Genomic DNA, 17,523 nt, shown 5'->3' with positions numbered 1-17,523 from the left:
CGATGCAAAACATCGAGTTGTGTGGAAAAGTTGATGTTTTGCATCAACTCGATGCAAAACATCAACTTTTAGGCTTCAACTCGATGTTTTGCATCGAGTTGTGTGGAAAAGTTTTTGCATCGAGTTGAAGCCTAAAAGTTGATGTTTTGCATCGAGTTGATATAAAACATCAACTTTTCCACACAACTCGATGTTTTGCATCGAGTTGATAAACATCAACTTTTTCACACACAACTCAATGTTTTGCATCAAAGTTGATTCAAAACATCAACTTTTCCATATAACTCGATGTTTTGCATCAAAGTTGATGCAAAACATCAACTCTACCACAAAACTTGATGTTTTGCATCAAGTTTCAGATGCTCTGAAGAAGAAAGTTGGAGGATCAGAGGTTGATTTTTACAAACAACCTGTTGTAGCGATTCCGTCCGCATTGGCATGCTCAGATGACCTATTCCACAAATTTTGCATATCAACACGACTATGTTTCGATGCAGCAAATCGCTTTGTGATATCTGCACATCGCATCGAAACATAGTTATGTTGATACTCAAAATTTGTGGAATAGGTTGTCTAAGCATGTTCGTATGAATGGAATCGCTAAAACATGCTGTTTGTGAAAATCGACCTCCGATCCTCCAACTTTCTTCTCCAGAGCATCTGAAACTTGATGCAAAACATCAAGTTCTGTGGTAGAATTGATGTTTTGCAATCAACTTTGATGCAAAACATTGAGTTGTATGGAAAAGTTGATATTTTGCATTAACGTACATGTAAAACATCAACTTTTAGGGGGCTATTTTTCTTAACTTTGAAATATTTTAACATTTTTTAAGAGAATTATTTTTATTTTTATCACTAATAAATCTGTAAAAGCTTATTCCAAATAGTAGATAGTAGCCAATAAAATCTCAAATTTTTTCAAAAAAACTTATAAATCATAGAATTAAAGGAAAAATATATCTAGGATAAGGTGATATAGGTAGAACATAGGTTTACGGCGGCTAAGGACCTGAAAAACACATATGGTCGCAACCTTTGACTACAAATTTGAGAGGAGGTCATTTAAAAAAAAGCTTGTCTATGTAACCATGTAATCTTTGTATCATAAATAATATCGCTACATAGTAGATGCAAAAAATTTATGATAATAGAAGAGCTATATGAGATAATCCATGATGACCTGTAATCCATTGGTTTTAATCCAAATGTGCAAGGCTCCATTGATTTGGAATACCGTGCGAGTCAATTGATTCGCCAATCCTTATTTTTATTCTATAATTCATTTTTAAAGCTGAAGAACTATAAGTAAATACACGTGGTGCGACCATCTATGTCAAGGAGGGGGATGCATGTGAGCCTGGACTTTGCCATGCCTATGTGCAGTAGTATGCTCTCCAGCATAGGGGATCTTGAATCTACCATCATTGTGAAAGCTCCAAGCTCTTTCTACCACCATTCCAGAAGCCCTAAGCTCTTCTCTTTTCTATTTGTACACAAAGACAGTATCATGAGTGAAGATTGCATCTCTCAGCATCCTTTGCCTGTCCTCCAAATAACTAGAGTTCATTCTACACTACCCTTAGACATACCATTTTTCAACATCCTTCACATGTACTGTAAATAATTATAACTAGAGCTCATTCCTACACTACTCTTAGATATACCATCACCTACGTTCATGATAATGGCTATCTGGATCAAACATCAACATATGCATACTATGAATTTTTGCCACCACCACATATGTACATGATATAGGCTATAGTTTCTTCCCACCACCCTTATCCATATTGCATAACAAAAATTTCCTTCATGAAAAAAAATACCTATGTGGGTCGAAATTTACATCCATAGGCTATATGATGTTTGCCTCTAAGATTGTCATGCTGAAAAAATATTTTAATTTTCTACTCTTTTAACATGCTTAGGTTTACTCATAGCCTCTATAGTTACCATCTTCTACATATATATATGAATACAAGTCTACCTTTGCACATCTATAAGTTTAAACTCTTAGCATTGGTTGTATATCATGCCCACTATCTGCTTATAAATAATAGAGCAAATAGTTATGTCATGCAAACTGTCAAGGGTAAGTATATACTAAAGGCTTTACTATTTGGGTCTAGAAATAGACTCAAGGATGTTTGTAGATTTTTTCATAAATTATGGAGCTTATATCGTTATGTATTCTAATATTTTTTGGGTGCTTATCAAATAATGTGCATATTTATGCATAGTGGTAGAATTTGTCCCAAGAAAGTCTATTAAAAAAAGTGTCTTACATTCATGAAATTTATAAAATAATTTTTTATTTAAAAAAGATTGATATTTCTTTAAGTTATGTAGACTCCTATGTCATTTTGTAAGTCAAGTTTATTTTTATGTCACAAACAACAACAGTTTATAAATCTACGAAGGTCACATGTGTTCTCAATCTTGAAAAAATAGCAAAATTCATGTATTTTTAAATTTATATATGGACATGGAATTCTAGATGTGTTTTTCAAAAAACTATGTTTTTAAGCCATTTTTGAGATTTCACACATTTTGGGAGGGAATCTTTGTAGGTAACCCTCGTAAGTTACCTATTTTGCTCGCAATAGTGTTAATACCTGAGAGCTCCCTACACCCAGTCTGTGTCAATGGTTTTCAAAAAGTTCATAGCATTGGTAGTAGCAGAGTGGTCAGACTTGTTCCAGCTCTGCACGCTTGTGCTTGTTGCTACTGCTCTAGCTAGTGCACCAAGATGGACTTGTCAATGTCGGCCAATTCCTCCTTGAGCCATTTTCTGATTTTGTTTCAGCCTCCCCATTGTGCTCCCATCCTTGGCCATTCTTTCGTTTTTGCTGGACTTCTTTTCGCCACAAACGCTGAGATTCTTTTCTTCCCCAAAACTGCCTGCTCCTTTTCCTGTCCAGAAGCTTGTTCCTGGGGTTTCTCAACTCCTTCCTCTTTTTGGACCCTGTTTCCTCTTTTTGCTCTATAACTTCTTTTTGGCCCTCCTCCTTCTCCTTTCCGGCTCTTTACGTGTGTGTTGAATAAGGTTGTCAGGTACGGACCAATCTTTGTTCTAGTGTTTGGGCAGTTGATTTTTTTGATCCAATCCTTTAGATTATTGTAAAGTACCTCAGCGCCCAACCCACTTTTGTTCCTGCTTCCGTCACTTTCACCATCCCATAGGCTTTTCTCGACATGCAATATGGCAACAATGACTTTTGAATTAGGTTTCAATGGAGTGGTAGCTGGCCGTTGCCATGATGCACACCTTCCCTAGGTATGGCCATAATTGCTTGACATCTTCATGATTCCCCCAAATCCCTTTCACAATCTGGCCATGAGTGCCTGCGGTACCCTTTGCGAGGTCATTAATGATTGGGCTGGGAATAGGCGATGGTGACATAACATGTGTCCCTTTCCATTCATGCGCCCTTTTTTGGGGTGGCAACTTTGATTTTCCCACCAGCTCCACACGCTACTGCCAGTTGGCTCCTCTATTTCTTTGCATACTGAAATCATATTTACATATGTATCCTAGCTTTGGATTTAGTTTTCTTCTATTTTTGTTTACTCCAGAATCATGTCCTAATTCTGGATCTTGATAGGACTCGGACTCTTCTTGTTTTGGGAACCTCCCAGATCCTGATTGGACGCTTTTGCTTGTTGGACATTCTCCAGATTTGGATCTGGATCTGGACACACATTTTCTTGTTGGACACAATCAAGATTTGGATCTGGATTTGGACACACTTTTCCTTCATCACATACTTGTCTTGCTAGTTTTGGCATTTTTTTGTAATAAGGCTTCAACCTGTATCCATTCGCTAGTTTCCTTAAGCTTTCTCCATCCAGACTTGCCAGCTCAAATGTTCATGTTCCCATTTTTCTGACAATTCTAAATAGGCCCGTCCATCTCATTTTCAATTTTCCTAGGTGGGGTCCCAATCTTAATGAGAACAGCAAGATTGCATCTCCTTCTTCAAAGATCTTGAATTTCGTGTTCTTGTCCACCTGCAACTTTCTCCTTTTCTCTGCATGATCTCGACTATCCATGCGTTGTGTAATCTCCTTTCATCCAGCTTAAGGAGTTGTTCGATTTGTGCACCTCTTATTCTTCCGGAGAGAGCCTTTCTACTACAACTATCCTAAGGCTATGTGTTAGGAACTCTATGGGCACCAATTCCTCCAGTCCATACACCATGCTGAAAGGTGTAAGTTCTATTGCATTCTTATACATTGTTCAGAATGCCCACAATGCTGAGTGCAACTTTGTGTCCCAATCAGTCCTATTCTCATTCATTGTCTTGACCAGTATTCCCTTCAAGATTCTATTTGTGGATTTTGCTTCCCCATTTGACAGATAGTGCCTGAACTTCTTGATGGAGTAGATCATTCCTAGTGACTCCTTTTCTGTAGTGGAGTAGTTCTTCTCCAGTCTGGATAGCCTCCTGCGCTTGCATAGTAAACTAGTTTGTACCAGCTTTCTTGTGCTTCCTACATCAAAGCACTACCAATGGCAAAATCTGAGGCATCAACAAATACATGAAATACCGGTCATAGATCGCCTAGAGAATGGGTGCTGCCAACAGTATTTATTTAAGATTCTGGAATGCCTCCTGTGGCAAGATCTAGACCAGACATATTTTGCATCTTTCACTACTGTATAGAGGCACTACCACATTTGCTAGGAACCTCATGAATCTGCTATGCCACTTGATTAGCCCTAGGAATCTTCCAAGTTCTTTGGTGTTCTTGGGCGGCTGTAACTTTACAATGATTGGCAACCTTGGCAGGGCTAGCCCTTTAATAGGTACTATGTGCCCTAAGAGGGATCCACTTGTTACAGTAAAGGCACACTTGGTTGGATTTAGGCTCAGTTTTGGACTTCCTACACTTCTCCACGCACATTGTGAGATGTGTTATATGGTCTTCTTTCTTTTCCAAACACACTAAAATCATCCACAAACACCCTCATGAAGGTGGTCAGATATTCATATAATATCTCCTGAACCATCCTCTGGAAATGTAGCGGAAGCATTTTTCAGCTCGAACGTCATTACATTGGGGGAAAATGCCCCCATTATATCATAAAGGCTATTTTTTGTTTATCTTCCGGGGCTATTATGTCATAAAGGCTATTTTTTGTAAATTAGCTCTTCTTCCCCATTAATCTGTAATAATTATATATCATTGCTTATCCCAAATTAGTCATAGTACTTCTACTTGATTTTTTAAAAAAAACTTTACTTTTTGTGCTATTGAGACCTTGATTTCAGGTCTACTTTACCTTGCTTCCACCCTTTAGTCCACTTACACTTTTAAAATTTTATCTTTAGGTTTACGGTTGGGAAGAGATATTCAAATCTTTATGATGTTCTATCCAAGCTTAGTAAAAAAATTAGGATGTCATCAAGAGAACATTGAGTTTGTGTTCTATCCAAGCTTAGTAAGAAATTAGGATGTCATCAAGAGAACATCGAGTTTATCTTTAGGTTATAGTAGGAAGAGATATTCAAATATTTATGATGTTTTATCCAAGTGTAGTTATAGATTAGGATGTTATCAAGAGAAATTTTCACTAAATTAAATCCTAGAACATGGGTTAACACACTTTTAAAATGTGTATGGTGTATCTTCATCGTCCAAAAGGCATAACTTTAAAGTAGAAAGTGTAAGAAAATATGACTTATGGTCTTCCACAAATAATCAAATCTTCAAACTTAATTTAACAGAGATGGAGAATAATATTGAATCACTATTTGCAAACCATATTATAAGCTAATTGCATCTACCCACTCATGGGCTTTGAAGTATGCTTCAACAAGGAGCTTTGATAGCAATTTAAGTAGTCTCTAAGACTAAGACTAGCAAGGGTGCACAAACAATGAAGATAGATATGAAATTAATGATTTTAATATGACAAAGAGGTGGTCAAAAACATCTACATATGCTACCTACTAGGGTTGGTCGACCACCCTATGGCTAGTCTAAATGGATCAAATCGATGACATCACTTGATTTAGGACAATAATAGACTAAATAAAAGACCAAATTTATGGTGTATCTTTAAGCCTATTTGAAATTTTATCTATGTCCATTTGGGGCCCCTCAACCTTATAAAATACACAACAACAATACAAAGCATTGAATTACAGAAAGAAGTGGAAAGTAAACAATATTTCTGAGAAAGAAGTGGAGAGTAAACAATATTATTGCTTGCAAAAACTTGATTACAAATGGATGGTGTCCGCCCACCCATGTGCTCTGGATAAGGAGCTTTGTTGTTGATCTAGATAGACTCTAGGCGGAGGATGTCTTGCTTACAAGAGTTCTTAGACAGAATGAACTCGATGATTATGGAGCTCCACAAATCCCCCCATATATAGTAACCCATATGGTAGGTTGGTTGTTTTTGGACCCTCCCCACATGACCACATGTATCTCTGCTATATCGAGACGGGATATACTATGAACTATGAAGTATGAACTATAACTCTCCCATAACCCAAGAACAGTATGGCATGACTCCTCGGTTTTAATGTGGTCACTTAGTCCACATAAGGATGCATCCTAGGCTTGGTAGAGTGCCAAGTCTACATAAGCCATATCCTAACCATCTAGCCACACTTGGCCCCACCATCCCACAGTGTCTAAGCTGGGAACTATCGGGTACCATGGTGCCCTCCATAATGGCTATTCCTATTAAAGGGGGCCTTACAAAATAGAGCACATCCATCACCTGCACACATAAACATCACGAGGGTGGAGCATTGAGAAAATTCTTTTCCAACACCCCCCCTCAATCTCCACCCACCATTAGTTAACTATTTCTTTGGTCTAACACCAAGTCGATGAAGATGGTGCTCCAATAATCTCTCCCAAGAGTCTTTATGAAGATATTTACATAATTCTCTATCATCTAGGCACAGTAGACCAGCTCCACCTCTCCATCCATGATAATATCATGCACATAATGATACTAAATCTCAATATGCTTCATGCACGAGCATGAAATACTGGGTTCTTGGTGATAGCCATGTAACTTTGATTTTATCACACAACACTGTTGCTCCCTTTTTAGTAACACCCATGTCTCCTAAGATCCTCCTCAAATGGACTGCTTCACATAAAGCAGAGCATGATGTCTTCTACTCAGCCTCTATAGAATAAAGTTCTCTTGTCAATCCATGATGTAATTCTAGACCCAATAAGAAAACAGTAACTGGAAACTGATTTCCTGCTAGTCTCCTACCCAATCAGAGTCACAAAATCCAGTTAAGAAATTTCCTAATTTGTAAGTGATGCCATTCCCAATGGTACCTTTAATGTATTTCAACACTTGTATCCCTACCTTCCACCAGTGGTTCTCTTGGGGCTAATTTGAGAACCTACTAAGGACACCAACTACAAAGCTGATGTTAGGTTGTGTATTACAACATAGGAAGATCAAACTTCCCACCAACTTCTTGTAGTCCTTTGTATCCACCAATGGAGAAGCATCTTCAACAGAAAGGTTTGCATCAATCTCCATGGGTGTAACCACCACTGACTTGTATTCACGCCATGCTAAATGTCTTTAGAATTTCTCTTGCATACTTTTGTTGAGAAATGAAGATTCCATTGACTCTTGCTAGACCTTCCATCTGATTCTTGCTGAGAAATGAAGATTCCATCTGACTCTTGTGAGACCTTCTATCCTCAAACAAAAATACATAAACCCAAGGTCTATCATATCAAACTCTGAATGCATATAGTGTATCTTCGTTCTATCACCTCCATGCCAAAGTAAGAACAAGATCTAGTGGTATAGTTTATAATAGATCTACTAAGATCGAGAGTCCCAGCTTTGCATCAACCACTATTGTGGTTTCCCATAACTCGTTTGAATCAAGAATGGACCTGATCTTGAACTTTCAAGGAGTTTAATTTGTACTATTCAACTTCCCATCTCACCAAAAGGTGCAAGGCAAGCACAAGAAGCTTTGCATCAACTACTATTGTGGTTTACCATAACTCATATGAATCAATAATGATTGGGCCATATATCCAAATCTACCTTCAAATAGCAAACTCCCCAAAACAAGCTTTGCTTAGAGCCTATGTTGCTTTGATACCATGTAAGAATATATAGCAGTAGAGTGGAAGCATGATCAACACAATATAAAGCATTGAATTACAGAAAAAAGTGGAGAGTAAATAATATTACTACTTGCAAAATCTTGATTACAAGCCGATAGGGCTCTCCCACCTATGTGCTCTAGGTAAGGAGCTTTGATTGGCGATCTAGCTAGACTCTAGATAGAGGATATCTTGCTTACAAGAGTGCTTGAACTCAATGATTATGGAGTTCACAAATCCCCCCATATATAGTACCCCATATGGTCGACTGGCCTTAGAAACCTACCCACAACCACATGTATCCATTGAGACATGATATATGACTATGAACTATGAAGTATGAAGTATGAACTAGTGTGTCCCTTGTTTGCTATCCCCTGCACCCACATAATGTGGTCTATTAGTAAGTTCGCACTTGTGTGAACTTTATATGCAAATAGATGGAATTGAAAATTGCTCAAATGATGGTAATACTTACCACTTTTGCTCGTAATTTGTAAAATCACATCGGCTTGTTCAAGTGTGCGACAAGAAGAATAATTCATAAGCGAGATAGTCTGCCAAGAGTAGTATCAAAGTGGGTATGAACTCGCCATGAGGAACTTGAGATATTCTACTTTGAAGTCTTCAAAAAACCGAGGTAATTAGCCCCAATTTTTGAAATTTTATTTGTTGTTTATAGCCCATAAGGTGCTCTTGATTTTCCTCCTTTTTGAAGATGTCAAAGGATTTATACAATAGATTTTGAATAGTTATTAAGCCTCATGGTCAAAGACTGTATAAACTCATAGTCTAGCCTTAGACTAGGTTCAGCTTAACTAAGCTAAGCTAACTAAAAACATAGAAGTAAATGGCACTGCGTGAAATTCAACGCAAGGAACAAAAAAAGAAAATGAGCCGTCGGTCATGTCGATTCAAGAAGAAGGAGAATTTCACATAAGCATGCTATTTGTGATAGTGGAGTCATGGGTTTCAAGGCATGACGATCCATCTGTAGCTTCTAATCTAAAGGAGAGGCAACCAATAGAAAGATGGTTTTCTAGCATAAGGTATGGTTTTTCCATAAGCAGAGATGGTTTTATTAATTCCTTGCCCTTGATCTAAAGTTCAATCTTGCCAAACCATCCATCCTTTATGTAAAGGTCTTCATGTGCTTGCCTTCCTTAACCTTTGGATTTTTTGAGCTTCTTCAAGTACTTGTACCTATGCTCTCTAATACCACTGTTTGGATCTTTGTACAACTTGAAGAATTAATCTCACACAATAACGTATCAATAGGACTAAACCTTCAACTTAAAACAAATTGACAAGATCAAGTATAGCATAAAGATAGAAATCAAAGTAGACATCACTATCGACAAGTGTTGGGTTGAATCTGCTCCTCTGCATAAGTGGCTTCTCCTTCCTTATGAGAGTATTTTAATAATATATTGGCAAAAAATAGCCCAAGGAGCCATTAATAGCATATCTTTTCCAAAAGTTGGCTTTTTTTACAAAAAAAGATGGACTAACCATAAACCTTAGTGAAATTAATAAACTAAATGTGTGAACCCAAAAATAATGGCTAACTCATATGTACAATGCTAGCACATGTATACAAAATATTGGGCACACGGCAATAGTCCAAAAATAAATAAAATTATGGTATGTACCACTCAAAATAGATGATTAATAAATAGAGCCATGAAACACAATATATACCATAAATGCCAAGAGACTCCGAGCTCCAAAACGTGTCAGTCCCCTCTGCACAAGCCGAGAGCTCCTCTCACACAACTTTAAGAACCCCTCTGCACAGGCCGAGAGCTCCTCACACAGCCTTCAGAACCCCTCTTCATAATCCGAGAGCTTCTCACACGATCCCCCCCCACCCGGTCTTGATATCGTGAGAGTTGCGGGAGCTCCTCCTCAGAGATCTCTGTCAACTTCACCAAGTTGATAGATTCAGTGGACACGAAGGATGGATTCATCATCTGTAAAGGTAACAAGATCAACATTGATGAAGGATTGATTGAAAAGGCGTTAAAAATTCATGGAGGCGACTTGCAAGCACAATTCTTAGAGAAGAAGTAGAAGAAAAAGGATCTTTTAGATTTATTCCCCGATGCTCAGATTAGTGCAGATGGTGGAATCAAGGTTTCGAGCTTGCCTGATGATTATCAGAAAGAGTTGAAAAAGATAAGGCAGTTCTTTCTTGATACCAGGGGAATAGTGAAATTCTGGCATGTTCAAGCAGCAGTAGAGATAGTGAATAAACGTCCGATCTCTTTCTCAAAGGCGATCTCCAAGAGCGTGCTACTTAACTTGCACAATTTCTTGAATGGCAAATCCCAATTGTCACCTCAAGCAATGAGTGTTGGAATGTTCCTGATGGGGAATCACCTCAAAAAATGTGTTGAGAAAGTCAAGAAGTAGATCAAAACTTTTAACATGAAAGCCACCGATGCAGCATACGCAGCCCAACATGAGAGAACCCTCAGGAAGGGTACAGAAGTGAGGGTAGAGGAGGCAGAAGCAAAGGCCTTTGCAGGCACGAGAGCAAGATGAGGCCGCTGAAAGATTGGCAGAGATAGAAAAACAGAAAAGAGAAGAAGCAGAGAAGCACATCGAGGAGCTGAATCAGCAGCTTGGAGATATTTGAACGGATGGGGATGATGCAGAGGAAGAGCTAGAAAGGACAAAGCAGATACTTGCAAATCAGACAGTCGAAAAGGAGCTCCTCTACAAACGGCTCTATAGTATGTAGAACGCATTGAACATTGAGAAAGATGATATGATAGAGAAACTAAGAAAGGAGAATGCGGAAACCAGGCTACTGATGTAAGAACTGCAAAATAATTTCAATTCCAGGAAGGTTGCAGAAGAGGCAACGAGCAGCCATAGTGAACGACACAATGAGACTGCCTAATGTTGGTGAGACAGGCTCCATTCCCTGCAATTGACCTACAATGTGGCTGCCGATTAGCTTGCCTTTTCTCTTTAGAGTTTTGAGAAGCAGTCTCGAACCTTGATTGAAACCCAACATAGAAATGATTTCTTGGGAAAAGGCCTACGTAGACACTGCTAAAGAATTTGAGGAGATTCGACAGCAGTTGGTAGAATCGGATGCAGCGTGTGCCAAAAGTCAGCAGTAGTAAGTGGAGGTCCTAAAGGAGAAAATCCGCACCCTCAGGATGAGAGAGGCAGGAATCAAGATGCAGATTTCTTGTCAGATTGGTCAGATTGTGATACTCACAGCCGCAATAGTTAAATCGAATGAATATCCTCTTGCGATGCGAATGAATGCTCCTGTGTGCAAAGGGCACATCATAGATGAATGCATGATCAGATGGCCCTAGTGCCACTATTCTCTGCATGTTTTTTGCTTTAGGGTGTTTGTGCATGCAAGATCGAGATGCAGAGTTTGTTTGATGCCAATGCTACTGTCTTGGGAAAAAATGATGTGCCTGCCTGCTCTGCGAATATCCATAGCGAGAAAGTAGAAGCTGCAATGGCATTCCAAATTGCTCATACACATGAAAAGAGAAAGGAACTTGACCAGGCTAAAGGAAACGAGCCTGAAGAGAAGAAGTCCAAGCTCACAGAGCTCAAAGAAACCAAAGAAAAGAACCAACCCTGCCGGAAGGAGCTAGAAAGGCTAAAGGAGCTCGAAGAAATCAAAGAAAAGAACCCACCTTGCCCGAAGGAGCTAGAAAGGCTAAAGGAGCTCGAAGAAATCGAAGAAAAGAACCCACCTTGCCCGAAGGAGCGACAAAGGAAGAAGCCCAAGCGTGGAAGGCAATCTGGTGAAGGGAGCTCAAAGCAGAAAGGAGATGTATAATCTCTGAAATGTATTGATATGTATAATCTATGAAATAAATTCATTATTGCCAATGTTTATCCTTCGATTATTGCCAATGTTTATCCTTCAATTATTGCCCAGGATCATAACTTTCAACTTTTCCCTTATTAAGGCCCATGATCACAACTTTCAACTTTCCCTTATTAAGCCAATTTAGGACCGCAACCAGCGCGGTGGTAGTACTAGAAAGTGGTTGGTCTCTCTTTTTAGGGATCTTAACCAGCACGGTGGTAGTACAGGATAAGTGGTCACTAGCACGGTGGTAGTACAGGATAAGTGGTCACTAGCACGGTGGTTTAACCAACACGGTATTGGATAAGTTATCACCAATGCGATGGTTGGTATCAACAAACAAATCATACGATATTTAATTTAGGACAGTGGTAGTCACCAACGCGGTGATATTTAATTTAATTAAGCTAATTTAGGACCGTAACCAGCATAGTGGTAGTACTAGGAAGTGGTTGGTCTCTCTTTTTAGGGATCTTAACCAGCACGGTGGTAGTATAGGATAAGTGGTCACCAGTGCAGTGGTTTAACTAGCACGGTGGTAGTATTGGATAAGTTATCACCAGCGCGGTGGTTGGTATCGAGACAGACAAATCACACGATATTTAATTTAGGACGGTGGTAGTCACCGTCCTAAATTATTTAACTTAATTAAGCTAATTTAGGACCGCAACCAGCACGGTGGTAGTACTAGTTAGGAAGTGGTTGGTCTCTCTTTTTAGGGATCTTAACCAGCACAGTGGTAGTACAGGATAAGTGGTCACCAGTAGTGGGGTGGTTTAACCAGCACGGTGGTAGTATTGGATAAGTTATCACCAACGTGGTGGTTGGTATCAGTAGACAAATCACACGATATGACAATGGTACCAGTGCGGTGGTTGATTGTGCATGATAACCAGCACAGTGGTAGTATTGGATAAGTAATCACCAGCACGGTTGTTGGTATCGCACTAATGCCATGATGTTTCATTTGTACGAGATGAATGCCATAAAAACATTTTCTGTGTTTCATCTTCTACGTTGTGCATCCAAGCCGTTTCTTCTTTGTTTCAGGGGATACCAGCATAGCTAATGTCGCCCTCTTTGCAGCTAGTTGATCTAAGCTGTGCACCCCTTTCACTTTTTATAGGCCATCTTTCAGGTTAGAAAGCAATGTCTCTTGTGCGTGCATCTCTTGAGGTGTTGGCAGGGTTGTCACTCTATGAATTTTAGAGTGCAAGGTAAAGCTTCTAATGACATGAGACTTGTACTCACCTGAATGGCTTGATGTTGCTATCACCAATTGATTTGCCACAGCTCGTGTTCTTCACTCCGATGGTAATGTTCGAATGCATCCATCTACAATCGCTTCCTACTGCTGCTCTGCAAGGAGTCTTATGTCTTCTCGTTGTTTCTCCCTCCGCATACATTGCAAAAGTGTCTTGCGTTGCCGCTTTCTTGTTTCCTCGTCCGTGCCATTTCTTTCCTCGTTCTACAATCTGCTCCTTGTGCCTTGACCAAGCTTTTCAACGTTCCTATCTCGCCGCCTTTGTCTAGTTCTCTTGCAAGCCATAAAGAGCTGCATATTGCCATTGCCATGGAGACGATTAGACAGAGATCATCTAGCTTAAGAGGCGAGCAAAGCAAAGAAGATAGAGACCACCGAGCTGGTGAGGCCAACAAAGCAAAGTGATCAGATAGAGACCACTGAGCTCGTCAAGTGAGCAAAGCAAAGAAGACAACTTACCAGGGTAAAGAAGACAATGCCACACCAAATCGTGCAGCTTGTAGGGCGGGGGATGCAGCTTGCCATTTCCATGGAGACGATCAAACAAAGAGCAGCTAGCTGGTGAGTAAAGAAAAGAAGACATCTTACATAGCAAAGAAAAGAAGACAAAGAAAACGAACACAGTACTTGCAACAACATAGGAGGCGGCAGGTTCTGACACAGCATGGTAGGTTATGTACTTTATTCAAAATATTCGTCAGAGGAGCGGGAGGCCTGAAAATTCGAAAGTCCGTGGGGTATTGAAATTTTTACCCGCCATGGTTTCCCCCCTCCAATGATACACGTCAGCAAAATCTTGTCCCCAAGCAAGTGGAATGTGGCCTAAAATGCTTCAAAACACCAATAGGCCAAAGGGCACGCTATCAGATTTGATGGTATGCAATGTGAAATGCAATGACCCTTAACATGCTTATGAGTCATATAGCAAGGAACTGCAGGGAAAAAGAAGCAATGAAAAATTGTAAATAGTGTTGGATTTATTAAAAGATCTTTGCACATGCAAAAATTGAACATTTTCAATTTCTTCCATTCCAGGGTGAATTAAGATACCGATATCACCAACTATCAGTGTTTTAAGACCACCATACACTAGTCCCACTAGTGTCCATTTTTTCAATCTGTTTAGGTTTTCAACAAACCAAAAAAAAAGTTATGGTGCATGCCCTCGAATGGGTATTCAAAATTTCAGTACAACATTGGAGGTCCCTCAAACCATACCAGATGTTCTCAATTGGATGTGTCCTATGGTTGAGGAGAAGCTCACTTAGTGTACTTTAGAATGATTACTTGGTTGCATGTATGTGCAGAACAAATTTTTGATGTTTTTTCATAAAGTGTTATAACATATACTATTTATAACACATGCCTCACATGCCTCACATCAAACTTGTAACAATTTAATGATCAGATTATAAATTTTACTTCTGTGTTATTTTGGTCTCATATTGAAGATTGGAATGTGTACTACTGCTTGGATACCAAGTTTGTCAAATTCCATGGAGCAATGCATAAGTTATGGGTCGGGCAAGTTGCCTATATACAAAAAATACCCTGAACCTCACCAAAAATGGCTACACCCAAGCATGCATTGACCCTCAATTTTTACTTGATGCTCATGATGCTCTTCCATGATTTTTGCATCTTATTTTTTTATCATCTCTTGCACTCTCTCTCACACACATACATTGACGCATCCATGCGCACGCACACACACACACATTCATATTATGTATCCCTTTGTAAGTCCTAAATTTGCACTTACCATGTGATTCACAGTATTGAAATCAATGGTGGATCATGTTCTGAAGGTGGGAACAACTTAGAATGATTGATGAATTGTTGACCTACGTTAACAACAAGGACGTGCGGACGTAACACGTGGCGAGAGAGGGGGAGTGTCCAAGGAAACAGCCGGCCACCCCTAACAACACAAACTAATGCGGCCATTCTATCAATCTCTCTCTCTCTCTCGCTCGCTGCGCACTCTCTCTCTCACACTCTGACACACACACACACACACACACAGTCATTTTAATTGTGATCATCTCTTTGTTTTCCATAGCCAAACACAAGTCGTTTGAAGGCCATTGTGCAGTGATAACTTTTAATACAGATTTAGAACGATGTTTGCCTTCCGGCTTGTTCTCCTACTCTTCCTCACCCCCCCCTGTCTATCAGCGACAGGCAATATTGGCTCCCAGCTGCTTGCCTCAACCAAAGCAGCCTATTGGCCTTCCTATTCAGCTCCCTACACCCCCATGTCCTCCATTAATGCATCCCTCTTCACCCACTTAATCTATGCATTCGCCCAAATCAACACACAAACCTTTCGTGTAGAGCCTGATAATGCAAGCCTTCTTGCACAATTTACACCCACCATGCAATCTCTGAACCCGTCTATCACAACGCTTCTCTCCATAGGCGGCGGCAATGCAAACAGCACCGTCTTCTCTCTCACCATGGCCACCTCTGCGACGAGGAAAGAGTTCATAGATTCGAGCATTGCGCTAGCACGTGGAAATGGCTTCCACGGCCTCAACATAGACTGGGAGTATCCTCGGTCAGAAGCTGATATGAATAGCTTTGGTGAGTTTCTCACTGAATGGAGAGACGCGGTGCAGCAAGACGCAGCAGCAGCTATATCCTCCTCTACCTCACCACCCCTCCTCCTCACCGCAGCAGTCTACTATGCATCTAGAGTGCCCATCAGCCAAAGCTTACTCCATGCCTCTTACCCTATCGCATCAATTAATCAAAACCTAGACCTAGTTCACATCATGTCCTTTGATTATCATGGCTCTTGGGAGAATTTTACAGGAGAGCACACTGCTTTATCAGGATCAAGCACCAATTATAGCACTGTTTTTGGGCTTAATCAGTGGATTAGCGATGGGTTATCGCCGGATATGGCCATAGTTGGGCTTGCTACATACGGGAAGTCTTGGCTTCTGCAGAATGATTCCCAAATTGGCATCGGAGTCCCAGCTACAGGGCCAGGGCCTGCCCAAAGCACTAGCCAGGATGCAGGCATTTTCTTTTATTTTGAAATAGAGGAATTCATCCGCTCGCAACATGCCACTGTGGTCTACGATAACACAACGAGCAGTGCTTATTGCTATGCAGGCAACGTGTGGATTGGCTATGATGACGCCCAAACCTTTGCTACAAAACTCAACACATTCAAAGACATGGGTTTCAAGGGCTACTTCTTTTGGGCGGTTAGCTACGATATCCCTAAAGAATGGCCCCTCTCTACCAAAGGTAACATCTTCCTTCATATATATACATATAATATGGTGTAGCATTCCCTCTTTTTTTTAGTCACCACACATCAGCTCATCCCCATCAATGTTATGTGGAAATTTGCAGCTTTCCTTACATGGGACAATGGCACCACCCATTACTCCAAGGCGCCTTGTCACCCTTTGCCATCCTTCATGATGTTGATTTGTTTTCTACTCTGTGCTTGGATGCTCGTCTTCTCCACATAGAGTGCATTGAACTCCATCGAGGCTTAGCCAACTCCATAAGAACATTCACATCTAGGAAAAAGAAAAATATGAGGCAAGCTACATTTTTTGCCACACCTACATGGGAAAGAAATTTCTGTAAGGGCCTCATTCCCTACTTTTGAAAGTGTTGCCACCACAATCTAGTGGTGAATTTATTTCTCCTTTTATATTTGTATTTTCAGCAAAATAAATAAGAAGTAATCCTTCAAAGTAATTAATCTCTAGAGCCCTTGAGCTCTACCAACTAGATCTTATTGACATACATATTTGGTTCTCGTTGTATATGATTATGGCATTTTGAGCCCCACCATTCCACTACGAAGTGTAAAAGGAACTTTTACAAATCTCTTCAACTCCAAGAATGCCATGACAATAGTAGCATCAATCTCCCAAGGTATAAAGAGTTTCTTTAGATCCACTTACTAATATTCTTCCTAAGGTGTAATCCTTCAAGTGGTTCCATTGAGATTGATTGGTATGAAGAAGAGCTACGAGGGGTATCTGAAATATTCTTCCTAAAGGTGTATTTGATAGGTCTCTGCCCAATCCTTCAAGCAGTTCCATAGAGATTGATTGGTATATGAAGAAGAGCTCCGAGGGGTATCTTAACTATAGTTACAAGGATTGCAACCAATCCTTGCAAATTCTTATCATCAACATTCATTGGCTCCTTTCCCTTTGTTGATTTTTGTGGTAATGTGTGAATCAATCTCCCCTTGTTGATGGTTCCCCACCAATATAATTGTTGACTTTTGTGTTAAGGTTGTGAATCA

At 39.9% G+C, this 17,523-nt stretch overlaps 1 protein-coding gene across 1 annotated transcript; it reads left to right on the top strand.

Annotated features, from left to right (window-relative positions):
• The first annotated feature begins 15,223 nt into the window (after positions 1–15,223).
• On the top strand, positions 15,224–16,901 carry LOC147630700 (nod factor hydrolase protein 1-like). Its single transcript, XM_086810036.1, has 2 exons — positions 15,224–16,499; positions 16,608–16,901. Exons 1-2 carry the CDS (start codon positions 15,362–15,364, stop codon positions 16,727–16,729), a joined length of 1,260 nt encoding a protein of 419 aa, XP_086666162.1. The 5' UTR covers positions 15,224–15,361; the 3' UTR covers positions 16,730–16,901.
• Positions 16,902–17,523: the final 622 nt, after the last annotated feature.

The sequence above is a fragment of the Cibotium barometz genome, chromosome 16 (assembly GCF_041138505.1).
Source record: "Cibotium barometz isolate CiBa-2024 chromosome 16, ASM4113850v1, whole genome shotgun sequence".
Taxonomy (NCBI): domain Eukaryota; kingdom Viridiplantae; phylum Streptophyta; class Polypodiopsida; order Cyatheales; family Cibotiaceae; genus Cibotium; species Cibotium barometz.
The sequence above is the reverse complement of the archived record's forward strand: the minus strand, read 5'-3'. Positions and strand labels throughout refer to the sequence as shown.

Coding starts and splice junctions, on each gene's coding strand:
- LOC147630700 (XM_086810036.1), top strand. CDS start 15,362: ATGTTTGCCTTCCGGCTTGTTCTCCTACTCTTCCTCACCCCCCCCTGT. Junction 16,500..16,607: donor ATGGCCCCTCTCTACCAAAG/GTAACATCTTCC, acceptor GGAAATTTGCAG/CTTTCCTTACATGGGACAAT.